This window comes from Pan paniscus, chromosome 7 (genome assembly GCF_029289425.2).
Source record: "Pan paniscus chromosome 7, NHGRI_mPanPan1-v2.0_pri, whole genome shotgun sequence".
Lineage (NCBI taxonomy): Eukaryota > Metazoa > Chordata > Mammalia > Primates > Hominidae > Pan > Pan paniscus.
This window is the reverse complement of record NC_073256.2, coordinates 57,605,258-57,619,856: the sequence shown is the minus strand read 5'-3', so window position 1 is coordinate 57,619,856 and position 14,599 is coordinate 57,605,258. Positions and strand designations below refer to the sequence as shown.

General features: G+C 35.1%; 1 protein-coding gene across 1 annotated transcript in view; it reads right to left on the bottom strand.

The window, feature by feature from the left end:
* Window positions 1-14,599, bottom strand: part of ADAM9 (ADAM metallopeptidase domain 9) — a 108,314-nt gene that overhangs the window by 47,605 nt on the left and 46,110 nt on the right. The window contains exons 13-14 of the mRNA XM_003830708.7: window positions 2,717-2,809; window positions 1,519-1,714 (exon numbers count right to left, since the gene is read on the bottom strand). Of these exons, the coding sequence (XP_003830756.1) occupies window positions 1,519-1,714; window positions 2,717-2,809 (289 nt within the window). The remainder of the gene's footprint in view (window positions 1-1,518; window positions 1,715-2,716; window positions 2,810-14,599) is intronic.

The window sequence follows — 14,599 nt, the reverse complement described above, 5'->3', positions numbered from 1 at the left end:
AATATCTACAGTAATGTGTCACTTAACAACAGGGATATGATCTGAGAAATGAGTTGTTAGGTGATTTTGTCATTGTGCAAACATCACAGAGTGCACTTAAACAAACCTAGGTGGTATAGCCTACTACACATCTAGGCTATGTGGTACAGCCTATTGCTCCTAAGCTACAAATCTGTACACCGTGTCACTGTACTAAATACTGTAGGCAATGGTAACACGAATGGCATCTAAACGTATCTAAACATAGAAAACGTATCTAAACATATCTAAACATAGAAAAGTTACAGTAAAAATACAGCATTATAATTTTATGAGACCACTGTTGTATATGCAATCTCTCACTGACCAAAATGTTGTTATGCGGTATATGACTGTATACATGAACGCACAACACAATGGTTCCATTTCTCTAGAGAACCCTAACTATACAGAGGGAAACCAGTCAAGACTGAAGAGGAACAGAGGCCTTCTGTTCAGACTTATTTGAACAAATTGAAATAAATAGAATACTTGATGCCACTAATCAACTCAAGGCACAATCAGGCCAATGGTTAACAATATACAGGTCAATTAATGGAAAGTACATAGGAAATTAACCAAATCAAAAGAGAGAGAGAGAAACAGAAAGAGAGAATTAGTAACTCTAGAGAAATCAGGCAAGTAATTATAACTTACTATACAGTTTAGTTGTGAAGAGCATTAATGTGGCCATTATACAATACACAGTCATCACTGCCCTAACTATTGGGAGGATGAAGAATGGAAAATCAGCATAGGTATGATGGGAGTTGTTAAGGGTTGAAGGAAGAGAAGGAAAGAAAACTAACTCATCTTCTATAGTGAGAAATTAATAACTAATGCCTAGAACAAAAAAATCAAAACGTCGCATTGCCAAGAGATTATCTAAAAACCTAGCACAAGTTAACAAAAATCTTAGCCAAAAAAGGTAAAACTTCCTCAAGTGATGGGAATAGTGGGTGGGAACAGTCCTTATTTGTTCATACTATGCATTACACAATAATTTGGCTCTTTATATGTATGCCCTTGATAAAAATAAGAACTTTTAAAAGAAAAAATACATAAATTTTTTTTAAATCCCAAATATCTATCAGTAAGAGAATAACTAAATCATGACCCATTCATCTAATGGAATACTTTAATGTACTATAATATAAATATATCAATATAGATGAATTTCAAGAAAATTCTGAGTGAACAATGCAAATAGCAGATCCTTGTGCACAATTCAACATTATTAAAACTAGATACTATATATGTATCTGTGTGTGTGCATGATACACAAAATATAAAAAGATATAGACAGTAAAAATAAGAAAACATCAACTGAATCTGTGCATATTAAATTCATGATCATGACTGCCTCCAAAGAAGAAAGGAAATACGATGAGAAACAAGAGAGCCTCAACTTTATCAATAATGTTTCATTACCTTTTTTAAAATATCTAAATCAAAAATAAATAATATCGAAGCAATCAATTATAAATGATGATATCTTACTTGAGCCAAAGATGACTTGACATTGAGCATCATAATACTGGCACATGCCGTTGTAGCAATAGGCTTTGTTATTCTGGCAAGGATATCCATTCTGAATAAAAACATCTGGCTGACAGAACTGAGAAGAACCATTGCAGTACTCTGGAACATCACACTCACTGGTTTTTCCTCGGCATAAAGTACCTCCTGGAAGGAACTAGTGAAATAAAATTCAAATTAAACAGAAATATCAGGATAATGTCCACAAATTAATCAAATGTGAAACCACAGCATTTACATCTATAAAGCATTCTAACAATAGCAAAAGATTAAATAACCCAACAGAAAAATGAACAATGGCTAACAACAGGTAATTCATGTAAGTCCTAACTATGGAAAGTAAAGAAACATGACCTCATTTGTAACCAAAAGAAATGCAAACTAAATAAAAATACAAGAACCCTTTACACCTATTGAATTAACTAGGAGTATAGTGCCTGCTAGTAACCAATATTGGCATAAGGAAACAAGTATTTGATAATACTGTTGGTAGAAGTATAGACTGGCATATGTGTGAAAGATACATAAAATGTATATCAAAAACTTGGTATGAATATTCTGCACCAGTGATTTCTCTTATAAGCAGTAACTGGAAGTAATCAAAATGTCCATCATTAGTTGACTAAAGAAATTATGGTACAACTATACAAGTAATATTACTTAAATAACCATGTATTATAGAACTACATGAATGGGAAAAAAGTCCATGGTGTCATATTGAAAAAAGCAGGTAGTAAAAATATATGTATCTGTGCTTACCCACTTAAAAACACACATACACACATACACTCACATTTGTATAGAAAAAACGTGATTATATTAACAAATTATCAACAGTGGTTACCTGAAGAGTATAAAATAATAGAGGATCTTTCATTCTCTACTTTCTATGGTTTCATGTTATTTAATTATTTCTAACAGGCATATGTTACTCTAAAAATCAGAAAAAAAATGTTTCTACTTAGAAAACAATATCAACAGACCACTTAACGTAAAAGAGTGTGCTTTAAAATTATACACAAGTGGCATAATATTTTTCCCATGACCATAAAATAAAAATAGTGCTGACTCAGAAATCTCAAAAAACAAATTTTGATATACACAGGTTTTCTTTTTTTTTTTTTTTTTTTTCTGTTTCCAAGAGGGAGGAATTCCTTACCCGACAGTCTTTACAACAGTCACCATATGCACACTCAGCAAATGATTTAAGCTTACAGGTACTTCCTTCGCAGCAAGGGTCCAATTCACATTCCTGTGAACATAAAATGACTGTCAATAAAGAAATTAGTAATTGACATTAATATTCATTAATAAAATTCTCATCTTACACCTAAAATCTACTTCATTCTAACATGATTGTAGCAGTTACCCTCCAGAAACCGTTGCTTACTGTTTCTGGATTTAACAATGTCTCTTCAGCTGCAAGTATAAGTCTCAACATATTTCAAAGGATAGAAATCATATAGTATGTGCCTTACTTAGTCTGCTCAGAATGCCATAACAAAATACCACAGGTTTAAACTGCAGAAATTTATTTTCTCACAGTTCTTGAGGCTAGAAATCCAAGATCAAGGTTCCTACTAGTTCAGTTTCTGGTAAGTACTCTCTTCCTGGCTTGCAGAGGGCTGCCTTCTTGCTGTGTGCTGACATAGCCCTTCCTCAGTGCATGTGTGCAGAGAGACAGCAAGTGAAATGTTTGGTGTCTCTTCTTACAAGGACACTGATCCTAGTGGATCAGGGCCCCATCCTTATGACCTCGTTTAACCTTAATTACTTCCTTAAAGGCCCCATCTCCAAATGTAGCCATGCTGGTGGCTGGCTCCAACACATGAGTTTTGGGGAAGCACAAACATTCAGTTCATAACAGTATGTTTGATGATCACAGAGAGGTCAGTGTCCATAAAGGCATTTATCTTCATGCTCAGGGTCTAACTTCTCTGTTGGATGGCTCTTCACCCTAGCTGAACACTCTTTTTTACCTTGCTTGGCTTCTCTCACTATACTCTGGGCCACCATGGCTCCTTCTTACCCCCAAACTCCCACCCACAGAGACATCTTCTCTGTTAAAATAGCAATGTCAATGTTCTGTTTTGTATTCTGTGGTACAGCTTTATAAGATGTCACCACTAAGGAAAACTGGGTGAAAAGTACACAGGACTCTATATTATTTTGCAACTTCTTTTCAGATTATAATTATTTCATAATAAACATTTTAAAATAAATGAACTTTAGTGTACATCTTGAAATATACCCAAAAAAAGTCAAAATGCATCATGGAACTAAATGTATAACCTAAAACTATAAAACTTCTAGGAGAAAACCTTCGCAACTGTGGAGCAGGCAAGAAGTCCTTAGATAGGACACCAAAAGAACAACCGATAAAATTACAAGTTTATAAAATAAACTTCATCAACATGAACAAGTTCTGCTCTTCAAAATATACTGCTAAGTTAATTAAAGGCAAGCTACAACTTGGAAAAAATATTGACAATCTGATAGAGAACTTGTATACAGAATACACAAAGTATTCTCAAAACTCAACAATAAGTAATCAAAATTTTTAAATGAGGGAAAAGAGTTGAACAGTCATATCACCATAAGATAGCCTGATGGCAAAAAAGCACATGAAAACATGCTCAATGCATCATTAGTTACTAAGGAAATGCAAATTAAAACCTCAATGAGGCACCACCTCACACTCAATAGAATGGCTAAAATTAAAAACACTGACCACACGAAGTATTGGTCAGGATATGAAACAATTAGAACTCTCATACACTAAGGATGGAAATGAAAAATGGAACAATCACTTTAGAAAACAGTTTGAGAGTTTCTTGAAAAGTTAAATACCTCTACCATCTAACCAAGTCATTCTACTCCGGGACATTTACCCAACAGTATTAAAAACATAAGTTCACATAAAGATTTGAAGGTGAATGCTGGCCAGTTCAAAAACACTGCAGGACAGTTGGCTTCATGAAAGAATAGGGAATCAGGAAATAGATAATGTATATAGGAACTTAGGTTATCGTAAAAGAACCATTTTAAATGGTTCCACAACAACTGATCATTAGTGGATAAGTTTAATTTCCAAGCTTACTCCACATGCCCCCTCCTCAATTAAAAGAGTTAACATAAAAATTTTAAATTTAAAAAAAAACTAAAATAATTTGTAGAGGGGCTATGATGATGATCTATATATAGGAATACTAAAAACCAGGTCAAGATACAAATTTCTGAAACCATTACAGGAAAAAAATTAGTAAGTTTGCCTTCATTTAAATTTTAAATTTCAACATAAAATGTAACCTATGAAAAGTTAAATAAGCTATAAATAAAGAATATTAGAACATATGTAACAAAGGAGTTATGTCCATCTTATAGAAAGAGGCCTAAAAATCAATTTAAAAGATTTAATGAACCAACAGAACTGATAAGGAATACATAAAATAATAATTCATAGAAGAAAATGATGCCTATAATCTACAATCACATGAAAAACTGTAAACTAAAACAGTATCTTCTTATTTTTTACCCATCAGCTTGCCAAAATTAAGAAAACATATTATCCTGTGCTGGTAAGACTATGGGTACACAATGGCATAATATACTGTTGTCCGAAATGCAAACTGACCCACACTATTTATAGGAAATTCATTAGCTTCTGATATGTTAAAATGTACATGCTTTTAGATACAATAATTCTACCTTTATGTACAATAACTATCATAGAAAAATATTTGTATATATACACATGACGTGTGTATATCTGTATATATACACATGAGGTGTGTATGTTTGTATATATACACATGAGGTGTGTACAAGGATGTATACGGCAGCACTGTTTACAATAGAAAACACTAATTACAGTAATTAATTAGAGTATGGTTAAATAAATCATAGTAAATCCTTGTATTGGAATACTATTCAGCAAATTAAAGGGCTATGTCTACATAATAAAATGATACAGAAAAATGTCCAGGATATCGTAATAGAAAAAAATCTGCACACAAGAGATTTTAAGTCAATTTTAAACAATATTAAGTCTGATTTTATTTATGCACAAAAATAAAAGCCAGAGTGGCACCACCAAAATGGGAGAATAGAAAGCTCTGGATTCTCCTTCCTCCAACAGGCAGTGCTGCAATAAACATCCCTGTACACTCCCCATGTGTATATACACAAATATTTCTCAAAGATAGTTACATAAAGGTAGAATTACTAGATCTAAAAGCATGTACATTTTAACTTTTATTGGAGACTAACAAATCTCCTATAAAAAGTCAGCAATTCAACAACAGTAACACACTGGCCAGGCGCGGTGGCTCACGCCTGTAATCCCAGCACTTTGGGAGGCCGAGGCGGGCGGATCACGAGGTCAGGAGATCGAGACCATCCTGGCTAACACGGTGAAACCCCGTCTCTACTAAAAATACAAAAAATTAGCCGGGCGTGGTGGTGGGCGCCTGTAGTCCCAGCTACTCGGGAGGCTGAGGCAGGAGAATGGCGTGAACCCGGGAGGCGGAGCTTGCAGTGAGCCGAGATCGCGCCACTGCACTCCAGCCTGGGCGACAGAGCGAGACTCCGTCTCAAAAAAAAAAAAAAAAAAAAAAAAAAACCGTAACACACTAATCAATTCCCTTTGTGAGAAATCCAGAAACTAGTTGAGAGGCTACCACATCCCAGGCAATTGTAAAACCAGCCACACTGAAACCAGTAGGAAAACTGGAGATCCTTTCTCGCCACAATCTCAACTCATGACGCGTCATATAAGATCAGGAGGAAACAGCTCTCAGCATCTCCCTGAGGAGAGAAAGAGTTGGGCCACACATCCAATATTACAGTTTTTTAGAGTGCTTCCTGAGGGACTACCTTCTATCTCATCTGCCTCTGACAACATATAGGACCTGGAATATATTAGATCCCTGGGGTTTTCAGAGAACAAAGGTAGTAGGTTAAACTAGCATGTGGGCACTTGCCACAGCTCCTAGCTTCTCCCAAAGGAGGACCACACATCCAACGCTACAATTTTTCTAGGAGCTACCCAAGAAATTGGCTTTTCCCTCTCCTCTCTCAGAGCACAGATGGAGCTGGTATGTGCTAGACCCCTGAAGGCTACAAAGAATAAAGGTGGTTGTTCAAACTATCACTCAGACACTCGCCACAGTTCCTCTACCCAGTTTAACATAGTGATTAAAAAAAAAAAAAACACTTCCAAGCTTTTCCCTGGAAAGAGAAACTGTTGGACCACATGTCACATGTTCCAACTTTTCTAGGGATTGCCCAACAAATTCACTTCTTTCTCCCCTCTCAGAACACTGATGGGCTCCAGCATATTGTAGACACTGAGGGCTAACAACAATAGAAAAGGCAGTATAACAAACATGAAAGTTTGAGACGCCCAAAAAAGCTCTGGCCAGGTTAACTAGTGAAGGTCTTCTCACTAATTTCGGGGCTGAAGAATACACCAACTTAATGGAAAAATGCAACAGAGGAGTTCAACAGCAGATCAGAGCAAACAGAATAAAGATTCAACAAACTCAAAGTCGGGTTACCTTATCAAGTCAGAGGAGCAAAAAAAAAAAAAAGAAATATAAGTGAAGAAAGCTTAAGGGACTTATGAGACACCATCAAGAGACTAATATACACACTGTGGCAATCCCACAAGGAGCAGACTAAGAAAAAGTACCAAAAAGCTTATTTCAAAGAGGTAGTGGTTGAAATTTTCCCAAATCTGGGGAAGGAAATGGACATCCAGATGCAGGAAGCCCAAAGAACCTTAAGTAAGAAGAATCTAAAGAAATCAACACCAAGAAACATTACAATCAAATTATCAAAAGACAAAGAGAATTTTGAAAGCAGTAAGAAAGAAAGCAATTCATCACATACAAGGGAACCCCCATCAGGCCATTAGTGGATTTTTCAGCAGAAATCTTGCAGGCCAGAAGGTTAATGAGGTGACATATTAAAGTAATGAAAGAAAAAAACTGCCAAGAAAGAATCCTATATCTGGCAAAACTATCCTTTAAAAATGAAGAAGACATTAAGACTTTTCTAGAAAAACAAAAGCAGGGAAGTTCATCATGATTAGACCTTTCTTCTAAGAAATGTGAAATGGAGTTCTGCACCTTGAAATGAAAGACTGCTAGACAGCAACACAGGAGCATAAGAAAGTATAAAATTAATTAGTAAGAATAAATATATAGACAAATGCAAAATACTGTGTTGCTGTTAATGGTACTGGGTAAATCACTTTCACTTCTAGTGTAAATTTAGAAGAAAAAGTATAAAATGTAACTATAGGCCAGGCGCAGTGGCTCACGCCTGTAATCCCAGCACTTTGGGAGGCCAAGGCAGGCAGATCACTTGAGGTCAGGAGTTCGAGACCAGCCTGGACAACACGGTGAAACCCCATCTCCACTAAAAATACAAAAATTAGCCAAGTGTGGTGGCAGGCACCTGTAGTCCCAGCTACTTGGGAGGCTGAGGCAGGAGAATCACTTGAACCCAGGAGGCGGAGGATACAGTGAGCCATCGCACCATTGCACTCCAGCCTGGACAACAAGAACAAAACTCCATCTCAAAAAAAAAAAAAAAACTATAAAAAATATGTTGGAAGATACACAATATTAATAGATTGTAAACTGTAACAACAACATAAACTGTGTAATGGGAGAAATTAAAGTGAAGAGTTTTTGTATGTAATTGAGGTTAAGTTGTTATCAGCTTAAAAATACTGTTATTACTACAAGATATTTTATGCACGCTCTAAGGTATCCATAAACAAATACCTATAGAAGGAAGTTACACAAAAGAAAAAGGAATAGGGATAAAAGAATTATCAACACACACACAAAATCAAAAAATTACAAAGGAAAACAGCAAGAAAGGGCAGGCAAAAGAGCTACAAGACAAACAAAAAACATTTAAAACAATCATAGTAAATCCTTCCCTATCAAGAATTACTTTAAATGTAAATATGTTAAACTCCCCAACAAAAACACATAGCATACTGAATGGATTAAAAAAAAAAAAAAACTATATGCTATCTACAAGAGACTCACTATAGTTCTAAGGACATATATAGGCTGAAAGTGAAGAATGGATAAAGATATTCCATGCAAATGGTAACCACAGAGAGCAGGGGTAGCTATACTTGTATCAAAGAAAAGAAACTCTATGTCAGAATTGTCACAAAACACAAAGAAAAACATTTTATAATGATAAAAGTAACAATTCACTAGGAAGATATAACAATAATAAATAAATATGCACCCAGCATTAGAGTACCTAAATATGTAATGCAAGCACTGACAAAACTGAAGAAAGAAAGAGACAGCAACACAATAATAGTAAGAAACTTCAAGACTGCATTTTAATTATGGATAAAACATCTAGATAGAAGATCAATACGGAAACACAGGACTTGAACAACACTACAGACCAAATCAAACTAATAGACATATACAGAACATTCTACCCAACAGTGGCAGAATACATACTATTCTCAGGCACACATGGAACTCTCTCCAGGCTCACATGTTAGGTCACAAAACAGGTCTTCAGAAATTTAAGAAGACTGAAATCATACCAAATATATTTTCTGACCAAAATGGATGAAACTAGCAATTAGAATAGAAAAAGACAACAATAAAAGCAGAAAGGAAAATGGAAAATTCACCAATATGTGGAAATTAAACAACACACCTTGGAACAACCATTGGGTCAAAAAGGAAATCAAACACAAAATTAAAAAATACTTTTGGACAAACAAAAAACACAATATGTAAAAACTTATGAAATAAAACAAAAATAATACTAAAAGGAGGACAGATGTGGTGGCTCATGCCTGTAATCCCAGCACTTTGGGAGACCAAGGCGGGTAGATCACCTGAGATCAGGAGATCGAGACCAGCCTGGCCAACATGGCGAAACCCCATCTCTACTAAAAATACAAAAATTAGCTAGGCATGGTGGTGCGCGCCTGTAATCCTAGCTACTGAGGAGGCTGAGGCACAAGAATCGCTAGAAACCAGGAGGTGGAGGTTGCAATGAGCCAAGATTGCCCCACTACACTCCAGCCTGGACAACACAGTGAGACTCTGTCAAAAAAAAAAAAATACAAGGAAAGCTTACTGTGATAACCTATATTAAAAAAAAAAAAACTCAAATAAACAACCTAACTTTACAACCCAAGAAATCTGAAAAGCAACAGAAAATTTAAACCCAAAATTATCATAAGGGAAATAATGAACTTCAGATCAGAAATAAACAAAATTGAGACTAGAAAAAGAATTGAAAAATCAGCAAAACCAAGAGTTAGTATTTTTCAAAAGATAAGCAATATTAACCAAGCTTAGCTACACTAAGAAAAAGAAAGAGAAGACTCAAAATCAGAAATGAGAAAGGAGACATTTCAACTGATGCCATAAATAAAAAGAATTATAAAAAACTACTATAAACATTTACACATCAACAAACTGGATCACCTAAAAGAAACAGATAAATTCCTAGAAACACACATCCCACCAAGACTGAATCATGAAGAAATAAGTCTGAACAGACCTATAAGTAGTAAGGACATGAATCAGTAATCAAAAACCTCCTAGCAAAGAAAAGCACAGGACCAATGGCGTTACTGGTGAAATCTACCAAACATTTAAAGAACTAATGCCAATCATTCTAAAAATTCACCCAAAAAATAGAGGAGGAGGAGAAAATTCCACTCATTTTATGAGGCCAGCATTATCCTGATGCAGACTGTATCACCAAGGCCAATATGCCAAATACAGAAAACTACAGGCCAATGTGCCAAACAAATACAGATGCAAAATCCTCAACAAAATACTAGCAAACCAAATTCAGCAGCACATTAAAAGTAAAATACAACATGACCTAGTAGAATTTATCCTTGGGTATAAATTGGGATGGCTCAATATACAAAAATCAATTAAGGCTCAATATACAAAAATCAATTAATGAGATCAGGTGCAGTGGTGCACACCTGTAATCCCAGCACTCTGGGTGTCTTACGCAGGCAGATTGCTTGAGTCCAGGAGTTCAAGACCAGTCTAGGCAATGTAGCAAAACCCCTTCTCTACAAAACATACAAAAATGTGTGAGGCATGGTGGCATATGCCTGTAGTCCCGACTACTCAAGAGGCTGAGGCATGAGGATCACTTGAGCCCATTAGGTCAAAGCTGCAGTGAGCTGTGTTCACAGCAACGCAGTTCAGCCTGGGCGACAGTAAGACCCTGTCTCAAAAAAAAAAAAAAATTTAATTAATTAAATAACGAGATATACCACATTAACAAAATGAAGGATAAAAATAGCATGACCATACACCCTTTCATGCAAAAAGCTCTTAACAAACTAGAAATAAAGGAAAATAACTTCAACATAATTAGGCCATATATGAAATTCCCATAGCTAAAATCATACCTAGTTGTGAAAAACAAAAAGCTTTTCCTCTGAGATCAGAAATGAAGCAAGGATGCCCAATCTCGCCACTTCTATTCAACTTAGTATTGGAAGTCCTAGCCAGAACAATTAGCAAGAAAAACTAAAAGGCATCTAAATCGGAAATGAAGCAAAACTGTCCCTCTTTTAAGATGACATGATCATACATATAGAAAATCCCAAAGAGTCCATCAAAAAACTTGTTATAACTAATAAATAAATTCAGTAAAGTTGCAGGAAACAAAACTGACACACAAAAATAAGGTCATTTTCACATACTAACAATGAACTACAAAAAGGAAATTAAGGAAACAAAGCTATTTACAATAGCATTGAAAACAAAACATTTGTGAATAAGCTTAACAAGTGAGGAAAAAGATCACACACTAAAAACTTACAAAACATTGCTAAAAGAAATAAAAGATGATACAAATAAATGGAAAGACATCCTATGTTCATGGATTGGAATAATTAAAATTGGTAAATTGTCCATATTACCCAAAGTGATCTGCAGATTCAATAAAATCCATTCCTCAGAAGAAGAAATACAAGCAGCTGCCAAACACAGGAAAAAATGCTCAACATCATTGAAAATCAGAGAATGCATATTAAAACCACAATGAGATATCATCTTACAATAGAATGGCTATCATTAAAAAGTCAAAAAAAAAAAAAAGGCTGATATTGGTGCAGATGCAGAAAAAAGGGAATGCCTATACATTGTTGGTGAGAATGTAAATTAGTTCAACCTCTATGGAAAACAGTATAAAGATTTTTCAAAGAACTAAAACTAGAACTACCATTTGACCCAGCAATTCCACTACTGGGTATCTACCCAGAGGAAAATAAATCGTTATGTAAAAAAGATATCTGCACTCATATGCTCATTGCAGCACTATTCACAATACCAAAGTCATGAAACTAATGTAAGTGTCCATCAACAGTCGACTGGATAGAAAAATCTTATATATATATATATATATATATATATATATATATAATACACACACACATACACACACACACATACATATATATGTATGTACACACATACATATATATGTATGTACACACGTACGTATGTATGTACACACGTACGTATGTATGTACACACGTACGTATGTATGTACACACGTACGTATGTATGTACACACGTACGTATGTATGTACACACGTACGTATGTATGTACACACGTACGTATGTATGTACACACGTACGTATGTATGTACACACGTACGTATGTATGTACACACGTACATATGTATGTATGTACACACGTACATATGTATGTATGTACACACGTACATATGTATGTATGTACACACATATGTATACACACGTACATAGGTGTGTACACACACGTACATATAGGTGTGTGTACACACATACACAAACATATAGGTGTGTGTACACACACATACACATATAGGTGCGTGTACACACAAATATATGTATGTACACACACATATATGTATGTACACACACATGTATAGGTGTGCACACACATACATATATACACATACATGTGTATGTATACATATATACACATACATGTGTATGTATACATATATACACATACATGTGTATGTATACATATATACACATACATGTGTATGTATACATATATACACATACATGTGTATGTATACACACATACACATACATGTGTATGTATACACACATACACATGCATATGTATGTATACATATATACATATGTATGTATACACACATACACATACATATGTATGTATACACACACACACATACATATGTATACACACATATACACACATACATACGTATGTGTGCACACACATATACACACATACATACCTATGTGTGCACACACATATACACATACGTATGTGTGCACACACATATACACATACATATGTATGTGTGCACACACATATATATACATATATGTATGCACACACATATATATACATATATATGTATGTATACAGACACACACATACACACACCCCATGGAATACTATATGTAGCCATAAAAAAGAATGAAATCATGTCCTTTGCAGCAACATGGATGGAGCTGGAGGCCATTATCCTAAGTGAACTAACTCAGAAACACAAAATCAAACACTGCATATTCTCACTTATAAGCATGGGCTAAACAATGCGCACACATGGACATAAAGATGGAGGTGATGGACACTGGGTAACTCCAAAAGAGGAGAGGGTAGGAGGAGAGTGAGGGCTGACAAATTATTTATAAGGTACAATGTTCATTGTTTGGGTAATGCGTACACCAGAAGCCCAATCCCCACCAGGATACAATATACCCATGTAACAAACATACATATGTACCCCCTGAATCTAAAATAAAATAAAATTCAGACATATAGACCAATGGAACAGAATAAAGAATGCAGAAATAAAAACCCACACATATGAGATCACCTGATCTTCAACAAGGATGCTAAGAAAAAGAATGGTGAAAAGGTAGTCCCTTCCCCCGTGGAAAACTGGATATCAACATGCAAAAGAATGAAATTGGAACCTTATCTTATGCCATACACAAAAATCAACTTAAAATGGATTAAAGACTTAAACATAAGGCCTGAAACAGTAAAACTCTTAGAAGAAAATATAGAGGAAAAGCTTCATGACATTGGTCTTGGCAATGATTTCATGGATATGATGCCAAAATTACAGGCAACAGAAGCCAAAAATAGACAAGTGGGGCTATATCAAACTAAAAACCTTCTACACAGCATAGGAAGCAATCAACAGAGTGAAAAGCCAAGTTATGGAATAGGGGGAAATATCTGCAAACCATAAGGGGTAAACTTTCAAAATATACAGGAAGAGCTGCAGCTCAATATCAAAAAATGAAAAACTAATAACCTGATTTAAAATGGGTTAATTTTCCTAATTGAAGTAACTCAGAAGCAGAAAGTCAAATACTGCATGTTCTCACTTATAAGTGGGAGCTAAGCAATCAGTATTCATGGATGTACAGAGTGGAATAACAGACACTGGAGACCCCAAAAGGTGGGAGCATGGGAGGGGTGTGAGGGCTGAAAAATTACCTATTGGGTACAATGTTCACTATTTGAATGACGGGTACATGAAAAGCCCTCACTTTACCAATATGCAATATATACATGCAAGAAATCTGCATTTACATCCCCTAAATATATAAAAATGTTAAAAGAAACAAAAAAATAATTAAAACAGGCCTGAGACTTAATAGACATTGCTCCATGAAGACACACAAATAGCCAACAGGTATATGAAAAGATGCTCAGTGTCACTCATCATCATGGAAATGCAAATCAAAATCACAATGAAATATAATTTCATACCTGTTAGGATTGCTATCACGGAAAAAAACAAAAGACAACAAGTGTCGGCAAGAATGTGGAGAAACTGGAACCCTTGTGCACTGTTGGGAAGAATGCAAAATGGTGCAGCCACTATGGAAAATAGTACGAAGGTTCTTTTAAAAATTAAAAATGTAACTACCATGTGATCTAGCAATCCCACTTCTGGGTACTTATCTAAAATGAAATCAAGATCTTGAAGAGATATTAGCATTCCTATGTTCACTGC